Source organism: Bos mutus, chromosome 18 (genome assembly GCF_027580195.1).
Source record: "Bos mutus isolate GX-2022 chromosome 18, NWIPB_WYAK_1.1, whole genome shotgun sequence".
NCBI classification, from domain to species: Eukaryota; Metazoa; Chordata; class Mammalia; order Artiodactyla; family Bovidae; genus Bos; species Bos mutus.
Window position 1 is genome coordinate 11,957,907 of NC_091634.1, and position 17,654 is coordinate 11,975,560.

Consider the following 17,654-nt stretch of genomic DNA (forward strand, 5'->3'; position numbering starts at 1 on the left):
ACATGGCTAGGGAGGTGGTCAAGCCAGGATTCAACAGAGCTCTGCATCGCTGTGTCTCAGAGTTCCAGAGGCCTCGCCATCAGGGTGCTGTGGTTGCTGGGGTGACACCAGGAACCACAGTGCTGGAGTGTAGGGTGCTCTTAGTGTCCACACTGTGTCAGGGACCTTCAGGGCCGGGGTCACAGGGAAGCTGCTGGGACATGGGCTAATGAGTAGATACAAAATAGAGGACCTGCTACAGTGGCAGAGGTTACTTACCAGTAGGTACAAAATACAGTCTGTCTCCTTGGAGGACTGGACACTGAGTTGTTCTACCCTGCCCTGCCCGCAGTGTGCCAAGTGCCGAGAGTCATTCCACGGGAGCCCGCTAGGGGGCCAGCAGTGCTACCGCCTCATCTCCGTGGAACAGGAGTACTGCCTGGACCCCACGTCCCAAACCAACTGTTTCCACGAGCCCAAGCGCCGGGCTCTGGGTCCCGGCCGCACCGTTCTCTTTGGAGTGCAGCCTAAGTTCACCAACGTGGACATCCGCCTGACGCTGGACGTGACCTTTGGCGCCGTGGACCTCTACGTCTCCACCTCCTATGACACCTTTGTGGTCCGCGTGGCTCCCGACACTGGTGTCCACACCGTGCATATCCAGCCGCCACCGCCTCCCCCACCCCCACCACCCCCTGCTGACGGCGGGCCCCGGGGACCTGGGGATCTCGGGGGACCTGGGGCTGGAGGTGGGCCGGCTACCCCAGCAGAGCCGCGAGTGCGGGAGGTCTGGCCACGGGGCCTGATCACCTACGTGACAGTGACAGAGCCGTCGGCGGTGCTGGTGGTCCGTGGCGTGAGGGACCGGCTGGTCATCACCTACCCGCACGAGCACCACACCCTCAAGTCCAGCCGCTTCTACCTGCTCCTGCTAGGTGTGGGAGACCCAAGTGGGCCCAGTGCCAACGGCTCAGCTGACTCGCAGGGCTTGCTGTTCTTCCGGCAGGACCAGGCCCACATTGACCTGTTTGTCTTCTTCTCTGTCTTCTTCTCCTGCTTCTTCCTCTTCCTCTCGCTCTGTGTGCTGCTCTGGAAGGCCAAGCAGGCCCTGGACCACCGGCAGGAACAGCGCCGGCACCTGCAGGAGATGACCAAGATGGCCAGCCGCCCCTTCGCCAAGGTCACTGTCTGCTTCCCGCCAGACCCTGCTGCCCCAGCCCCCACCTGGAAGCCTGCTGGGCTCCCGCCACCCGCCTTCCGCCGCTCCGAGCCCTTCTTGGCACCCTTGCTGCTGACCGGGGCCGGCGGGCCCTGGGGACCTGTAGGAGGGGGCTGCTGCCCACCGGCCATCCCCACCACCACTGCCGGCCTGCGAGCCGGGCCTATCACCCTTGAGCCCACCGAGGATGGCATGGCCGGCGTGGCCACACTGCTGCTCCAACTGCCTGGCGGGCCCCACGCACCCAACGGCGCCTGCCTGGGGTCAGCGCTCGTCACACTGCGGCACCGGCTGCACGAATACTGCGGCGGCGGCGGGGGCGCTGGGGGCAGTGGGCATGGGGCTGGTGCGGGCCGGAAGGGGCTGTTGAGCCAGGACAACCTCACCAGCATGTCCCTCTGACCCTCGGCAGGACCTTCGGCCCCAGCAGTCGAGTCCCCTTAGGGTGGCCGCCCTGGACTTGGGGCCCTTCCAACTGGGACACTGTGTCCTCAGAGACTTCTGGTTTCCTTCCCCTGGGGGGAGGGTCCCCAGACAGAGCCTTCTTTGTTCTGCGTTCAACAATTACTGACTGAATACCTACTACGTGCCAGGCACTGGGCGTGAGTAGGAACCAAGACAGTCAGGGTCCCTGATCTCGCGGGATTTTAGGTCCCAGTGCCAGGAGACAGTCGACGTGCGCATGCGCACGCACACGCGTAAATGAGGAAAAGCATGTTGAATCGGGCGAGTGGAGTGAGTTAGCAACGGGATGCGCTTGTGAGGGACCTCGGGGTCGTCAGTTGTTCACTGTGCGAAGCTCGACTTTAAGAAGGAAACCGACTGTGGGAGGACCTATGGGGAGCGGGATCCAGGCAGAAGGAACTCCAAGGACAGAGGCACAGAGGCGGGAAGTGGTTGACGTTACTGAAAAGGGTCGGAAAGCTGGCCAGTGTGACCCTGACCAAATGTGCAGAGGCGGTGGGGTCAGGGTCGAGCAGGGGGCAGATCACTCGGGGCCCACCAACCCCGGGTAGGGCTTAGGGTTTTACTCTCAGGGCATTGGGAAGCCATTGGACAGTCTTCTGAGGGAGAATGACAGGATCCGATGTATTTAAGAGGTCACTCAGCTGTGTGGAGAATAGACTGGAGATGCCGAGAGAAGCCGCAGTGGGGCAGGACCCGAGATGGGCCAGGTCAGGGCAGAGGCTGTGAGAGGAGACTGGGACAGAAGCGGGTGAGTGGAAGGATGTTATAATGGCAAACATGGACATCGGAGTAGGGGAGGGAAGGAGGCCAAGCTGATGCCAGCTTTGTGGCCCAAACTGTGGGCCGAGGTGGGGTTGTTGGTGAAGGTGGGACAGACTGGGGCTGTGGGGGAAGATTAGGAGTCCAGCTTTAGACCTGAGATGCCTTTCAGCGACATCTCTTCAGTCAGGTCCCACCAGGGACACAGCCGCTGCCCTGAGGATCTGGGCAGAGGGGGCTGAGTGTGGGGGTTGGCTCAGTGGTGAAGGAGGGGTGCTGCTGTGAGGAGACTGGAAATGGGGCCGCCCAGTGAGCCAGAGCAAGATGCTGTTTCTGCCACCACGAGGCTGCAGGGACAAGCTCAGGTGGTGGTCCCCGAAGTCTGGGCCAGGGTCGCTGCGCTGCCAGGGCGTGTGAGGAGACAAAGCCCCCTGCCTGAGATACCCTCCTGGGTGAGGTTGTGGGGGGAGGGGGATACCCAGGTTGGGAATAGAAATGACAGTTTTCAACCTACAATTCTCTTCCCAGATGACATTTCCTTGAAGCAGCATCTGGCCTTTCCCCAAGGCCTCCTCTTGCCCCAGCCGCCACCTTGGATTTCTGAGCCCTTCTGTCCATAGACTGCCCCACCTCCCCCAGTCCTAACCATCTTGAACTTCGGACTCCTCCTTTCCCAAGACTCCACCCCCCAGCTCTTTTTTGGACCTTGGAAAGCAGGGACCCTGTGTCTTCCTGTCTGCTGGGGGCCTTTGTCTAAGAGGCTGATCCCTATGTTGCCATCAGAGGCTGTGGGAAATTGGGGGAGCAGTAAAAGCAACAAATAAAGAGTGTGTGAAGACCCGGTGTCAAGTGCTGTCTGTAGGGGATGGGCTGGCTTGGCTCTCTGACCGGGCACCTGAGAGCTGGTTACGTCGGATAAACATCCTTATCTTGGTGCCCCCACCCCCCAAGCCATGTGGCCAGGGCCTGACTCCTCACCATCTCTTCTGATGGGCATGGGAGTGGTACCACTACAGAAGCTCTTGTTTCCCAGAAGGCATGAACTGAGGGGACCTGAGGGCAGTGAGACCTTTTACCCTTGCCCAGATCCCTATTGAAAAGAGACCCCCTACTCAGCTCAAGAAGGAAAACAGCCTGCCTTGGTCCCAAGTTCAGGTTTTATTCTGGCCCCTGACATTAAGAGAACTCAGGCAGCACAAAGACTGAAATGAGGCCTTGGCACAGTGAGTGTTCTCCACTTCAAGTAGATTCTCTCAACCCAAATGGAAAGCATCACGGGAACTTCTATTTGCCAGTCCTCTGGGTGAGCAAGAGCCCTGTTGTGAGGGAAGGTAGGGACAGGAGACCCCATCCCTTCAGTCTGGCTGGGAGTGTTCAACAGTGTACTTTTGGGGGGCATCCCTGGTGGCTCAGTGATAAAAGATCCACCTGCCAATGCAGGATAGAGGGGTTCAACCCCTGGTCTGGGAAGATGCCACATGCCACGGAGCAACTAAGCCCGGGTGCCACAACCACTGAGCCTGTGCTCTAGCATCGGAGCCAAAACCTCTGAGGCCCGACAAGCCCATGCTCCCCAACAAGAGAAGCCGCTGCAGTAAGAAACCTTCACCCTGCAACTAGAGAGTAGCCTTGGCGCAAGGAGGACCCAGCACAGCCAAAAATAAATGAAAAAAATTTTTTAAAGTTAACTTTCTGCAAACCCAGCCCCTAGGCACAGGCTGGCCACCTCTGATATTTAGCCAAGAACACAGAAATGTGTTGCATCGAGGGGGCCAGTGAGCCTTCAGTGCAGCCTGTGAGTATCGCAATATTTTCAGACGTGATGGGCAGTTTAAAGAATTTTGGGGGATTACTCTGCCCATACACATTTTGCCTTCATGAGATGATAGTCACACCTGACCTCCAAGACGTGACTGTGAGCTTACATTGCTAAGTATCAATGCTAGATGGCTCGCTTGATCTTTGCATTTGATCTTTCCAACAACCAATTGTATAAGGTAGGTACCGTGTAGTCTCCATCTTGCAGATGAAAAAACAGTACTTCATAGACATTATGGAGAAGGAAATGGCAACCCACTCCAGTACTTGTGCCTGGGAAACCCCATGGACCGAGGAGCCTGGTAGGTTACAGTCCATGGAGTCGCAAAGACTCGGACACGAGTGAGCGACTTCACTTTCTTTTTCTTTGAGTGACAGCTGCCATATGAATCCGGACCTTCTGACTCTCTCACCCACGTTCCTGACCACCAGGCTCTTCCACGTCCCAAGGAAGGACGGCATTACTCAGCACAGATAGACCTCACTGAAAGCTATCTCAGCGCAGAGCAGACGCTAGGAGTCGGTGTTCAAAATGGCCAATTTGTGCTCAGGATAAGGCAGAATTGCCCAACTGGGGAAGCTAGGTAGCAGTGGGACATGCTGCCTCAGGGAGTCCTGGAGCCAGTGGTCACGCATAATCAGAAAGGAGCTGAGGTTCTTCCAGACTCTTACATGTTGTGCTCGGACACTTTGGTAAGGTCTCTGCCTAACACTCACGCTGTGACTTTGCCTTCCTAAGCAGAACGTTTGCTCTTGGACTGGACTTTTCCTCTGGGACAGAGCTACCCTCCCTCCAACCCCTGTCACTGCTATGTAGATGTCCCTGTACAGATGCCCCATGGCGTGTGTTCCTCCTTCCTCCATGTCAGCCCCTTGCCTGGCACCTCTCCCTGGTATCCACACACCTGAGTGCACACCTAAGAGGCTCATAGTGAAGTGAGAGAAAGCCTGGACACGGGAGGCTAGGGACCTGGATTCTAGCCTGTGTGTGGCCACTGACATCCTAGGGACTTCAGGAGAAATTTTACCGAGGGCCTACAGCACTCCAGCACTGTGCTCGGTGCTTGGCATGAGTTTTTTTTTTAATTTATTTGACAGCGCTGAGTCCTACCTGTAGCATGTAGGGTCTTTAGTTGTGGCATGCAGAATCTAGTTCCCCAACCAGGGATCAAACCTGGGCCCCCTGCACTGGACGTGCGGAGTCTTGGCCACTGGACCACCAGGGAAGTCCCAGGGAGGGCCTAGCTCTAAGATGACATGTGAGCAGCAGTGAAGGAATCAGCCATAAGGACATCCGAGGAAAGAACTCTGAGTTGCGGGAACAGCCAGAGCAAAGATCCTAACGTGGGAGCGCGCCTAACATTTCAGAGAAACAACAAAGAGGCTCCTGTGGAATAAAGAGAATAAAGAGGGAAGGTCACAGGGGGAAAAAGATGCAGATTGTGTAGATCCTTAAGTTGCTGTGAGGACGCTGTTTCTTTTCTTTTCTTTTTTTTTTTAAATACTTATTTTTATCTGTGTCGTATCTTAGCTGTGGCTTGTTGTGGCTCACAGGCTTAGTTGCTCTCTAGCATGTGTGATCTTAGTTCCCCGACCAATGCTTGAACCCATTTCCCTTGCATTGGAAGGCAGATTCTTAACCACTGGACCGCCAGGGAAGTCCCCATACTCTGGCTTTTTCCTCCATGCAGGAGGTGCCATCAGAGGGTTCTGAGCCCAGGAGACATGTGATCTACTTCCACACATGTGTCCACAGGGCTCCTCTGTGGGGGAGAAACTAAAAACAGGCTGGAGGCAAGGCAGGAAGCTCAGTGGGGGAGCCACTGTGGTTGGAGCAAGTCTTGCAGTAGAGTGGGAAGAAGGGAGACTCTGGATATGTTCTGAAAGTAGAACCACCAGAATTTGTGGGGGCAAGAGGCTCAGAAACGTTTATTAATTTACTAAGATAACATAGCTAGGAAGTGGCAAGAGTCAAGGTTGAGCCCCAGGTCTGTCCAGTGTTGAAACCTGAACAGTTTTTAATCTGCTAGTTGCTTTTGCAATAAAGAGGGTGAATTGAATCAGATGATCCTTGAATGTTCCTTTCTACAGCACTAGGGTTGTAAAGCTGACAGTTCTGTGCTTTGAAGACAGAGCCCTCAGATCTGTTAGCAATGTAAGTATACCAAGAGTCCATAGGCAATGACTGACCAAGGGGACTCTTCTAAATTTGTTCTTTGGAAGGGTTAGTGCCTGCATGGTTCCCAGACAGCCTTTCTGGGTTTGCTTCTTTTCAGGCTCCAGTCAAGAGCTTTAGGTTGGCAGCTAAGGAGTTAGTGCTTTTACTTTGTTAGCGAGGACTCCCTGACTTAGTGAGGAAGAGACTTGCCAACGACTTACACAGCAGATGCAGGTCAAGCATCTGCCTCCGGAACTCCCTCCACACCAAGACATCTCCCCTGTGTCCCCGCCTCCCTCATCAAACCTCCTTCTCCACCCAGATTCCTTCCCTGGGAGAAAAAGGATGTAGGCGGAGTTGGTTTTCAGGTTTTTATTGTGGATGCATTTTTGGTGAGGGATGGGGTGGAGGGGTAGGCCCTCCCAGGAGAGGGCAAAGGAGGGCAGGCGTCTCGGGGGCGGAAAGGAGAAGGGGCGGGGGCGGGGGGCGGGAAGGAGAAGGTGGGGGAAACTTCTTTACTCTCGGATCTTCAGTTCCCGCGCCATCTGACAGAGCGCGCAGGGCAAACAAAAGGTGAGGGCTGCCCAGTCCTTCCCGATGGAACCCTAGAGAGTGGGAGAGAGAGGTTAGCAGCCCTAACCTGGCACCCGAGGAGGCCAGTCCCCCAGCCCTCGGCTCCCACGGGTCCCGGCGCGCACGCACCTGGATGCGGTAGCGCTCGCGCATGCCGGTGCGCAGGGAGTGCAGGCCTCCGGGCAGGTAGGGCGTGCAGCAGCACTCGCCGAAGTCGTCGGAGATGCGGCAGGCGAGGCACAGGGGGGCGAAGGTGCCGCACAGACCTGGAGCATACGCAGGGCGCTAAGGGCGGGGCCCACCGGGCGCCTCCGGCCGGCTACGCCTCGGGGAGGGGCGAGGCGGGGTCCGCGGGGCGCGGGGTGAGGGTCCCAGAGGCAACTGAGTGTTGGAAGAAGTGAAAGTCCCAGAGGAAATTAGGGGTCCGAAGAGTAAGGGTTTCTAGAGCGGGAAAGAGGGTTTAAAGAAGGAGTTGGAGCCACAAGGAAAACAGTCGAGGGTGCAAGGGGCACGAGGAGGGTCCCCGTGAGAGTTGGAAGGTGTGATGAAGCCAGGATCCTAGGGAGTGTCGGGCGTCGGAGAAAGGCGGGAGGGTTAGAGACCGGGTATTCAGGGCCCACGGGAGGGACCGGGGAGTGGGGTGAGGAGGGTGAAGCTGAGGGTGACCCTCCTTCCCCTCCCGCTCCTTCCCGGGTCTGGAGAGAGAGCGACAGGGCACTCACAGACGGGCATGTCGTTGCAGCAGTCCGTGAGGCCGGTGTGCCAGTCACTGAGCTGGGTCTGGTAGCAGGTGCTGGCGCTTTGGGGCTGACTGGTCACTGGGTAGGACATGGCTGCAGAGGGAGGGGGCGGGGGTCAGCGGGCAGCCTCGCAGCACCTCCCCGGCCCTGGCACCTCTGCCGCCCCTCCCTCTGCCGGGCAGTCTGGGCAAGGCCTCCAGGCCGCCCATCGAGGGGACACCACTGCGTCTTCCCAGTCCCTGCCGCCACTTCTGGGCATCGCCACCCCCATTCTGTCCCCGGAGTTGCTGCCTCCTGCATGTCTGGTTCAGCTAGGGGTGAGGGGGGCATCCTGCAGGTCTAGGGGAGGTTGGCGCCACATGTGGGCGGGGCCGAGACGTGCCACCGCCTCCTCCAGGTCTGGGCTTGGGGTGCTGGGTTCCCGCGCTTCAGGGCTTCTGGGGTGCAAGCAGGCGCCGTCTGTCTTCGAAGCCAGAGTGCCCAGGGGAAGGAAGTGGCCATGGTGCAGGGACTGGAAGGTTTGAGGGTCCATCCAGCGATCCCACCTTTGCCTTTCACGTTGTCGTGCATCTCAAACTGCATCTTGCTGGCCCTGAGGAGGTGGCGTTGGGGACGGCAGAGGTGGCGGCGGTGACAGCGTCAGAGTCTGCCCAGGGGGTGCTGGATACTGAGGGGGGTCAGGGCAAGGGGCGGGGCACTGGGGGCTGAGTTCTCAGGGGTAAGGATGCTGGGGAGAAAGAGGCCAAGTCAGCTTGCCTGCTAGGAAAGAATGGGACAGGGATGTATGGGGTTGGGGGCGAGAAACTCGCCCATCTCTGTACAGCTGCCCGACAGACCCCAGAGGACCCTCTTATACCAGAGGCAGTGCTGGAGAGAACGACCAAGAGACAGGCAGAGTCAGAGACAAGGGCAGAGAGAGATCAGAGCTGGGTGCCTATAGAGACGCCACCAGTAGCACTCACACTTGCCCAGTACCTTTTTTTTCTGCAAGCCCATTTCACAGACAGAACACTGAGGCTCAGTGAGCTGAAGAAAAACGCCTCACACCTGATGGCCCAGCCAAGAGGGTTAGCAGAGGGGGAACCAGGCCCCAGAACTTCCAAATTCAACCCAGTGTCAACAGGTTGAGAAGAGGGGCGGTCACAGGGGGCATGAGGAAGACAGGGATGTCCAAAGAGGTAAGCAGTCAGAGGAATGTAAGGAGACAGATGTGGAGTCATTTGCAGGAAGAACAGAGCAGAGGCGCCAGCCTCTGAGCAGAGAGCTGTGGGCGGATGCTCCTACCTGCAGGACTGCTGCGCGATGATGGAGACAGAGGTATGCGTGACACCTGGGCACCGAGTGGCTTATAAATGGGCGGGCTGTGTGGTGCTGGGCGGGGCTCTGACGAAGATGCCCAGGGAGCCAAGCCGGTCTGGCTGACCCTCTTCTCCCCACTGGGACTTCCCCTCCCTCCCTCTCCATCCTTCATCCCATTTCTGCTCAGAGGACCTAGGAAATAGTGGGGGAGGGGGCCCAAGGGTGAGGAGCTGGGAGTAGAGGTCTAAAGCGAAGGCGGCAGAAAGACAGAGAGATGGAGACAGAGGGCAGAGGGGAGGTGCAAGGGGCACAGCTGTCCAGAGACCAAAGAGGGAGGGATAGAGAGATGGGGAGGGACTGGGAGAGGAGAGGACCAGAGGGGAGAGAGAGACAAGGAGATTCAGAGAGATGGAGAGAGACAAGAAGAGAGAGAGAGAGATGCTGAGACAGCGGGGCACAGACATCTGGGGAGAAATAACAAGAAAAGGGGAGCCACAGATTCAGAAAAGAGAAAACAAGTCAGGTGAGTCGGGGTGCCAGCCACTGGCCGACCCACGACCCACAGCTTCGGGGGAAGGGAAGGGGCTAGAAGAGAAAGGCCGATGGTGCTCCCACCACCCTTAGTGAGGCCCCAACTTCCCTGGGAGTGGGGGCTTTGGGTCTTCCCATTCAGGCCTACCAGGCACATGGAGGGGGGGCAGTGTGTTTGTGGGGGGGGGTGACCCATGCTGGAACCAAAGTAAATAAACACACCTCACCCAACTCCAACTTGGGAAGGGCGGATGCTGGGAGCTGAGAAACCTGTGGTTCCTAAAGGAGGAAGATGTGGTCCAGGATGCTTGAGTCCAAACAGAGCACTGTGGGCCGGGACTCCCGGCTTTGAGGGCAGAGGGGGCTGGGACTCCAGACTCTCAGGGCTAAGCTAGACTGTGGCCCTGAGTCGGGTAGGGGTCCTAGGACACCCAGACTGCTGGCTTCCTGGGAAATGAAAGAGCTGGGGGCCTGGATGCCTGAGTCACCCAGAAGTCTCCCCTCAACAGGTCTGGCGGGGTTGGAGGTGACTCAGTGAAGGAAGCGGCATTAGAGCCGGGTGGGTGAGGTTCCCAGCACGGGTGTCACTCCAAAAATGTAGGAGGCACTGGAAAATCGGGGTGTTAGCTGCAGAGGGAGTGGTGTCGTCACCACGCTGGGCATCACCTTACTGATCTGGGGTCCTGCTTTCCCCCAAGCCTTGGTCTCTTGGCACCACCCCAAAGTGGCTTGCTGTCCTTGTCCCAGACCTGAGGGCAGCACCCAGCCTCTTGCCTGTTATCTCCATCACTTGGTCTGGGAGCCTGAATGTCTGGGAAACATCTCCCTGCTCTGTACCCCATCTCTGCATTATTGTCTCTCTGGCTCTGAATCTCTCCTTTCTTTCTTTCTTTCCCCATCTCTGCAGATCTGTCTCCCAGTTTCTCCTGGTTCTCTGTCTCCTCATCTCTGAGGCCCTCCTCTCAAGCTCTGTGTCTCAGTGCCCTTATCCGGGAGTCTCTGTGCCCCGTCTTGGCATCTCTCCCCACCTTGAGGCCTGCTCCATGGAGGTAGCCACAGGGCCCCCTCCCCCAGCAGACCAGACCACGGGCGCAGGTGACTCAGTCAGGGTCAGATTCTAGGGCTCCCAAGATGACAACCTGAGTCTTCCTCAAATTTCCTCTTCCAACTCTGACACAGCCCAAGCCCCAATTAGATACAGCAACTCATGTAGATGAGGAAATCAGGACTGGAGAAGCTGTGAGTTGGCCTGTGAGGTGGCCTCACTCCTCCGGGGTGAGGAGGAGGGCAGAGGGAAGGACAGGGAGAGCTGGGGGCTGAGGGGTGACCATGGCAGAGTCTCTGGGCACCTGGCCTACATCCCCCTCAAATGGGGTTGCCAGATAAAATACCGGATGTCCAGTTAAATTAGAATTTCAGATAAATAATACTTTTTTTCTGTAAGTATATCCCATATGGTGCTTGCCAGGTGGCTCAGTGCCTACCAAAGAGGAGACTCAGGTTTGGTCCCTGAGTTGGGAAGATCCTCTGGAGAAGGAAATGGCAATCCACTCCAGTATTCTTGCCTGGGAAATCCCATGGACAGAGGACCCTGGTGGGCTACAGTCCACAGGGTTGCAAAGAATCGGACATGACTGAGCGCCTAAACAGTAACAGCAGCAGTGTCCCATATGTTGGAGGGAATACACTTACTCTTAAAAAAGTATTGGGTTGGCCAACAAGTTCATTCAAGCTTTTCTGTACCATCTCTGTACCATCTTCTGTACCATTTATGAAAAAACCCGATTGAACTTTCAGGCCAGCCGAATATTTGCTGTTTACCTGAAATTCCAATTTAACTTGGTGTCCAGTATTTTTATTTGCTAAATCTGGAAACTCAGTTTCAAAGAAGGGAATCCAAAAAGAAGGCAATCTACTCCAGTATTCTTGCCTGGAAAATTCCATGGACAGAAGAGCCTGGCACACTGCAGTCCATGGAGTCACACAACTGAGCATGTACACATGAGGGGAGAGGAGGGAGATGGTTTGGTAGCAATAAACAGAAGGAAAATAAAGCAGGGGGTGGGGGCGGGGATCCAAGTGTCTGTGCCCCTCTTTCCCGAGAACACAGGAATCCCTCCTCAGAGTTCAGGTCCTACTCACCCTCCTCGCCTCCCTTAGAACCCAGTCCCTACTCCAGAACCCAGGCTCCTAGCCTCTTTCTCCCCAGAATTCAGGTGTCCAGGCCAGGTCAGGGTCCAGTTGCCCAACGTGGGTTTCACAAGGAGGGTGGTGCCATCCATGACCCTGGTGGAACCAGTCTGGCTGAGCAGACAAGTGGGGTGGCCCCCATCCCATCCTGAGCCTGCTGCTTCCTCGAAGGCCAGCCCAGTAGGGCTGGGAGCAGAACAGGACGGACTCAGGGCGCTCTGGGTGCGTCAGAGTCTGGGTTTGGGTGTGTTGTATCTCTGCTGTGCGGTGTGTGTGCCTCTCTGGGTGCTGTTGCTTCTGTGTGGGGATTGTCACGCTGTGTCTCTCTCTGTGTTCCCGTGTCTTTTCTGTTTATGTGTCTGTATTGCCCTCCTGTGCTTCTCCCTCCTCTGCACCCGTGTTTGGGTGCAGTCTCAGTTGTCAAGTTTCTGTAATTCTGACTAGGTTAAGGCAGGAATTATTATTTTGTAGCACTTTATTTATTTATTTTTGGCTGTTCTCCGTCTCCGTGGCTGCCCGGTCTTTTCTCTAGTTGTGGCGAGCGGGAGCTAATCTCTAGCTATGGGGTGCGGACTATTTATTTCGGCGGCTTCTCTTGTTGCAGAGCACAGGCTCTAGGGCATGTGGGTTTCAGTAGTTGTGGCACTTGGGCTCAGAAGCTGTGGTTCCCAGGTTCTAGAGCGCAGGCTCAGTAGCTGTGGCTCATGGGCTTAGTTGCTCTGTAGCATGTGGGGTCTTCCTGGATCAGAAATTGAACCCATGTCCCCTGCAATGGCAGGTGGATTCTTTACTACTGAGCCACCAGGGAAGCCATGATCGCAAAGAGTCGGACACGACTGAGTGACTTCACTCACTTTCTGGCTATAGAGTCCAGAAAACAAAGCTACCACTCAAAAACTAATTCCTTGGCTTCCCTGGTGGCTCAGTGGTAAAGAATCCACCTGCCATTTCAGGAGACATGGGTTCAATTTCTGATCCAGGAAACCTTAGTTCAAATCTTGATGGCCTCTGAATGGCTGTGAAACTGCACAAACCACTCAACTTCTCTGGACCTCAGTTTTCCCATCTACAAAATGGGTTTTTGCCAATAGAGTTGCTGAGAGGATTAAATGAGTTAATTCATGTAAAGAAACTGCACGTGGCCCATAGGAAACATTTTGTGTTTATGAGGATAGTGGGGATGATGTTCTAGTTGCTGGTGATGCAATAGTGAATAAAACCAAGTCTTTGCTCATGGTCCTAGTAGGGATTGGACGAATGGCCTGTGGCTGGGCATATAATCACATAACTGAGGTGTCTCTTTTGCATATGGAATGGGATATTTCTGTGTGGTGTCAATGCAAGTGATTTCACAATTGTGCACCCCTGTGTGTGTGTTTGTACGTAACTTCACGTGCTGTGTGTGGGTTCTCTGCTTGTGTGGGTATAAATACAAGACCACACCAAGCAGGTGTTGGAGGACACATATTTGTTCTGATCTTGCATTCCTGACTCTGAGGTGCCAGGGGTGTGCCTGTATTTGGGGTCTTGAGAACTCTTCTGTCCATCGTATTAAAAAAAAAATTTATTTATTTAAAAATTTATTTTTGGCTGTTCTGAGTCTTCGTTGTCTTGAGGGCTTTTCTCTAGTTGCAGAGAGTGTGGGCTTCTCTTGTGGAGCACAGGCTCTAGGGCTCTCGGGCTTCAGTGGTTGTGGTGTGTGGCCCAGTAGTTGCAGTTCCCAGGCTCTAGAGTGCAGGCTCAGTAGCTGTAGTGCCCGGGTTCAGCTGCCCCACCACACGTGGGATCTTCTTGGACCAGGGATCAAACCCATGGCTCAGGGTAAAGAATCTGTCTGCCAATGCAGCTGGCTGTAGTTTCCCCCTAATGGGAGTGGTGGGCCCAGCGGCTTTAGGAGAAACACCAGGGTGAAAGGGAAGATGAGAGGAGATAGGTGAGGCCTTGGCGGGGATGAGAAAGAACATGGTGGGAAAGCAGGGAGAGATGGCAGATGGGGAACAGAGGAAGAGCTGCACGAAGAGATGTGGCTGTTTGTCCATCCATTCCATAAGCATTTGGTGAGCCCTTGCAAATGTGCCAGGACCTCTGGCAGGCATTGGTTCAAGGCTTGGGGGAAAGCAGAGAGACCCAAAGGGATGAAGACCCACCAGGAAAGCTTTTGGTGCCCCAGGGTGGCCCACCTGTGTCCAGAGTGGGCCTCAGTGACAGTTCTGGGTGATGGGGATCCAGCGATGGGGAGGGACAGAGAGGGACCTGCCCTTCTCCAATCCTCCCTGAGGCTGATCTGGGCAGATCAAAGAACACAGGCCGGGGGGCTGCAGGCCCGGGGAAGGGGGGAGGATTCTCCCAGACCAGGGACATCCCAGGAATCATTTCTGTCATATCCTAATAGGATAATGACACGCGACACACCCATTCCGTCCTAATCAGTATTTTCGACCCCAGTCAGGCCTAACACCCATAGTGAGAGGCCTGGTATCTGGGAGTTGAGGAGGAAATACCTGGGAGTCATCTCCCTCACCCTTCCTCCTCCAGACTCCAGGAGTCCCAGACCCCAAACCCCCACCCCCACCCCCTGGGAGTCCCACTCTCAGTCCCTCTTCTTTCTTCACTGTGTACTTTTCCCTCTTTCTCTGGGCCTGTCTGTCATTATCTGTCTCCATCTGTGTTTTGTGTCTCTTTACATCTGGATCTTGATTCTCTCTCACTGGGCCTCAATTTTTCACCTGTCAAGTGGGAATAATAATAATCTGATCACTTAGAGCTGTTAAGAGGAAGACATGAGATAATTATGTAAAATGCTTAGCACAGAACCTAGGCCACAGTAAATTCCGTACAAGTGAGCTCTATTGCGGTTATTGTTTTCAGTATTTTACTCTCTCAGTTGGTATCTGTGTTTTTCTCTTGGTTACCACATGAGTCTCAAGTCTTCTCCTGTTCTGGATTCTTTCTGCACACAGCACCTGCCCCTGGCTTCCCTTTCAGGGATGAAGTAAAGGGCAGTATCAAGGCCAAAGCTTCCCCTAAGCCTTTTTCCTATTCATCTTTAGTCTAAGCCCCACCTCAGGAACTCAGAACTCTGGCTCCAATACAATACGTAGCCACAAAAACCCCTGACCCCCAAATCTGTGATCCTTGGGCAGGCCAGGGACCTTTGGGATTCAGGAGTCCCCGAATCTGGAGCACGATTCTTCAGGGTCCCAGCTCCCCTCTTCCTCAAGATCAGGAATCCGGACGCTCAGCCTCTTCCTCCCTCAGACTCAGAAGTCTAGGCCCCTCAGTTTGTCCTCCTCAGGACCAAGGAGTTCGGACTCTCATCCTCTCTCAAGACAGGATCAGGCCGTCGAACGGTCCAGCTCTACCTGCAGCCGGAAACCTCACTCAAGATCCTTCTGCAGTCGCCCACGCGCTCAGCGAGCTCCCAAGTCTGTCTTTTTTAGAGGCGTGTCTGACACCGGAGCACGCCTCCGAAATCGAGCTGTGATAAGCTACCCGTGACGTCAGTCACCAGCTTCCAGCCAATAGACACTCCGACACTCCGTCTCCTAACTCCTTGGGCCACGCAGGGCAGGGAGCATTCCCTAGTAGGCGGGGTCCACAGCCCAAGGTGGACCGCGATAGAGCGGTCTCCGCAGGTCCAGCCAGGCAGCCAAAATGCTAGGTGTTTGCCGGTTGGTGTGTGTGTGGGGGGAGGTCTGCTTCGTAGACGCTGGAGCGGCTCTTGAGCGGACAGGTTCTGCGAGTCTGGCCTGGTAAGCCCTTCACAGCACACCCAGTATTGGGATTCTGGACACAGCTCGGACGGAAACGGTGAGATTTTGTTGAGGCTGGAGGCGCAGCGGGGAGCTGGATGCACAATCTCAGAAATTCCTCCATCCCTGCCCTTCTCCAGCTACTAAACTCACCCGTGCGTTCAGTCCTTCCTGCCCTCGTTAAGAACCTCACTCACTGATTTCCTCATATGGCGACTCACTCGCACTCGCTCATTCACACACTCATCCACCCAGCCTCCTGCTGGGCAATGGTGATGATCAAGATGAGTCAGGCCTGGGCCCTGCCCTTAAGGAGCCCAGGTCAGATGGGAGGACAGACCCATATTTTGACGTGCAGGGGTTTGCAGAGGCTGGGGAGTCCAAGAGTCCTTTTTGAGTTTAGTGGGACAGGAAAGGATTTCCAGAGGAGGGAACCTCCCTCTTCTGACTCCTCCCACCTCTTGGATTGTCTCATGAAGGCTTTTTTAACTGACGAATAGTTGATTTACAATGTTGTGATAATTTCTGCTGTACAGCAAAGTGATTCAGTTATATATATATATATATATATATATATATATATATAAATTTTCATTTTGGCTTAGCATACTGAATATAGCTGTGTTATACAACAGCAGTCCCCAACATTTTTGGCACCAGAGATTGGTTTCATGGGAGACACTTTCTGCACGGAACGGGGGACAGGGGATGATTTCAGGGTGAGTCAAGCCCATTACATTTCTTGTGCACTTTATTTCACTTACTGTTACATCAGCTTCACCTCAGATCATCAGGCATTAGCTCCCAGAGGTTGGGGACCCCTGCTGTACAGAGGACCTTGTTGTTTATCCATTCCATATATAATAGCTTACATCTGCTGACCCCAACCACCCACTCCATTCCTCCCCCAAACTCCTCTCGATTGGCAACCCCAAGTCTATTCTGTATGTCCGTGAGTCTGTCTCTGTTGAAGACGACCTTTTGATCTGTGTGCAAAACCACCCTCAGTACCTCACCTACTTCACACACCCCTGAGCCTCCTCCCAGTAGAGTCTCCCTGTCCACCTGCTCCCCTGTGCAGACCTGAGTGTCCTCTTCATCCCCTTGCTCACCTGTAACCTCTGCTCCACCCTCAATAAGTCCTCTTTATCCAAGCTCAGTAATGGCTCTGGGAGCTGCTCCACCCCGACTTCTGCTCCCCACCTTCATTGTTTCTGCCCCAGCTCAGGGCTTGTCATCCCTGTCCCCAGCCTCCTCTCTTGCCTCCAGGGCTCTAGTCTTGCCCTTTTCAGTCCACCCCTGATTCCCACTAGACTCTTTCAGTGCCTGAGCTGATCCTGTCCCTCCCTTGCTCAAAGCCCTTCTATGGCTCCTGCTGCCATTTATAGTCCAAATTGCATTCCAGCTCCTTCAGGATCTCTTGCTGACCAGTCTAGGCCCCTCAGACCACTCCCCACTTTGCATCTGAACTTCTGGTCAGGCAGAAGCCTTGACCACTGACCGCTGGCTCTCACAACCTTGTCTATTTCTTCTTAGTAAACTTTTGCTCTTTCCTGGATCACCTCCTCTGTGAAGGACTTGCTGGCTACCACAGATAGAACCTGTGGGGACTGACAGTCTGTGCCTGGGTCTCTCCCCACCTGAGTGTGGAAATTTGAAGGCTAGCCCTGGAAGGAAATCTCTGCTTCAAACCCAGGGCTTACAGAGGGTGAGGGCTTGAGTGGCTGTCACAGCTGGGCAGAGCTTGAGTCCCAGTTTTTGAGTGATCAGTTTGTTTCTGATTTCCTGTTAGCTTTGCTCCGGTTCTCAAGGGACTTCCTGTTTTCTTTTCCCGGTGGGTGCGGGGTCTAGGTTTGTAAAGAGGAGTAGCTGAGAAGCCAGCTTCTGGCACTGTACCTGGATTAGGTCTGAGGAGGAGGTGGGTCTGTGTTAGCAGGGGGGCTCCTGCCCTTCCACTCTCAAGAATGCAGGCCTGCACACCCCTTCTTTCTCAGGACCCAGGTGTTGGGCCCCCAGCCTTCCGTCGGCTCGCCAGTGCCAAGTTCTCGGGCTTCTGATGCTGCCCCCTGGTGGGCAACCCCCGTCCCCACTCTATTTGCCCGTTGTTGAACTGCTAGGTCCTGACTCCTTTGCGACCCTATGGACTGCAGCCCGCCAAGCTCCTCTGT

General features: G+C 55.1%; 2 protein-coding genes across 3 annotated transcripts in view; one reads left to right on the forward strand and one right to left on the reverse strand.

Annotated features, from left to right (window-relative positions):
• The window catches only part of MEGF8 (multiple EGF like domains 8), a 40,931-nt gene extending 37,668 nt beyond the window's left edge, over positions 1–3,263 (forward strand). For both annotated transcript variants that reach the window (XM_070387640.1, XM_070387641.1), the window contains one exon: positions 332–3,263. In XM_070387640.1, the coding sequence (XP_070243741.1) occupies positions 332–1,600 (1,269 nt within the window). In that variant the 3' untranslated portion in view covers positions 1,601–3,263. The remainder of the gene's footprint in view (positions 1–331) is intronic.
• Positions 3,264–6,879: 3,616 nt separating this feature from the next.
• CNFN (cornifelin) lies at positions 6,880–7,805 on the reverse strand. The gene is made up of 3 exons (XM_005908969.2): positions 7,697–7,805; positions 7,104–7,240; positions 6,880–7,006 (listed from the first exon to the last, which is right to left on the reverse strand). Exons 1-3 carry the CDS (start codon positions 7,803–7,805, stop codon positions 6,917–6,919), a joined length of 336 nt encoding a protein of 111 aa, XP_005909031.2. The 3' UTR covers positions 6,880–6,916.
• Between the last annotated feature and the right edge of the window lie 9,849 nt (positions 7,806–17,654).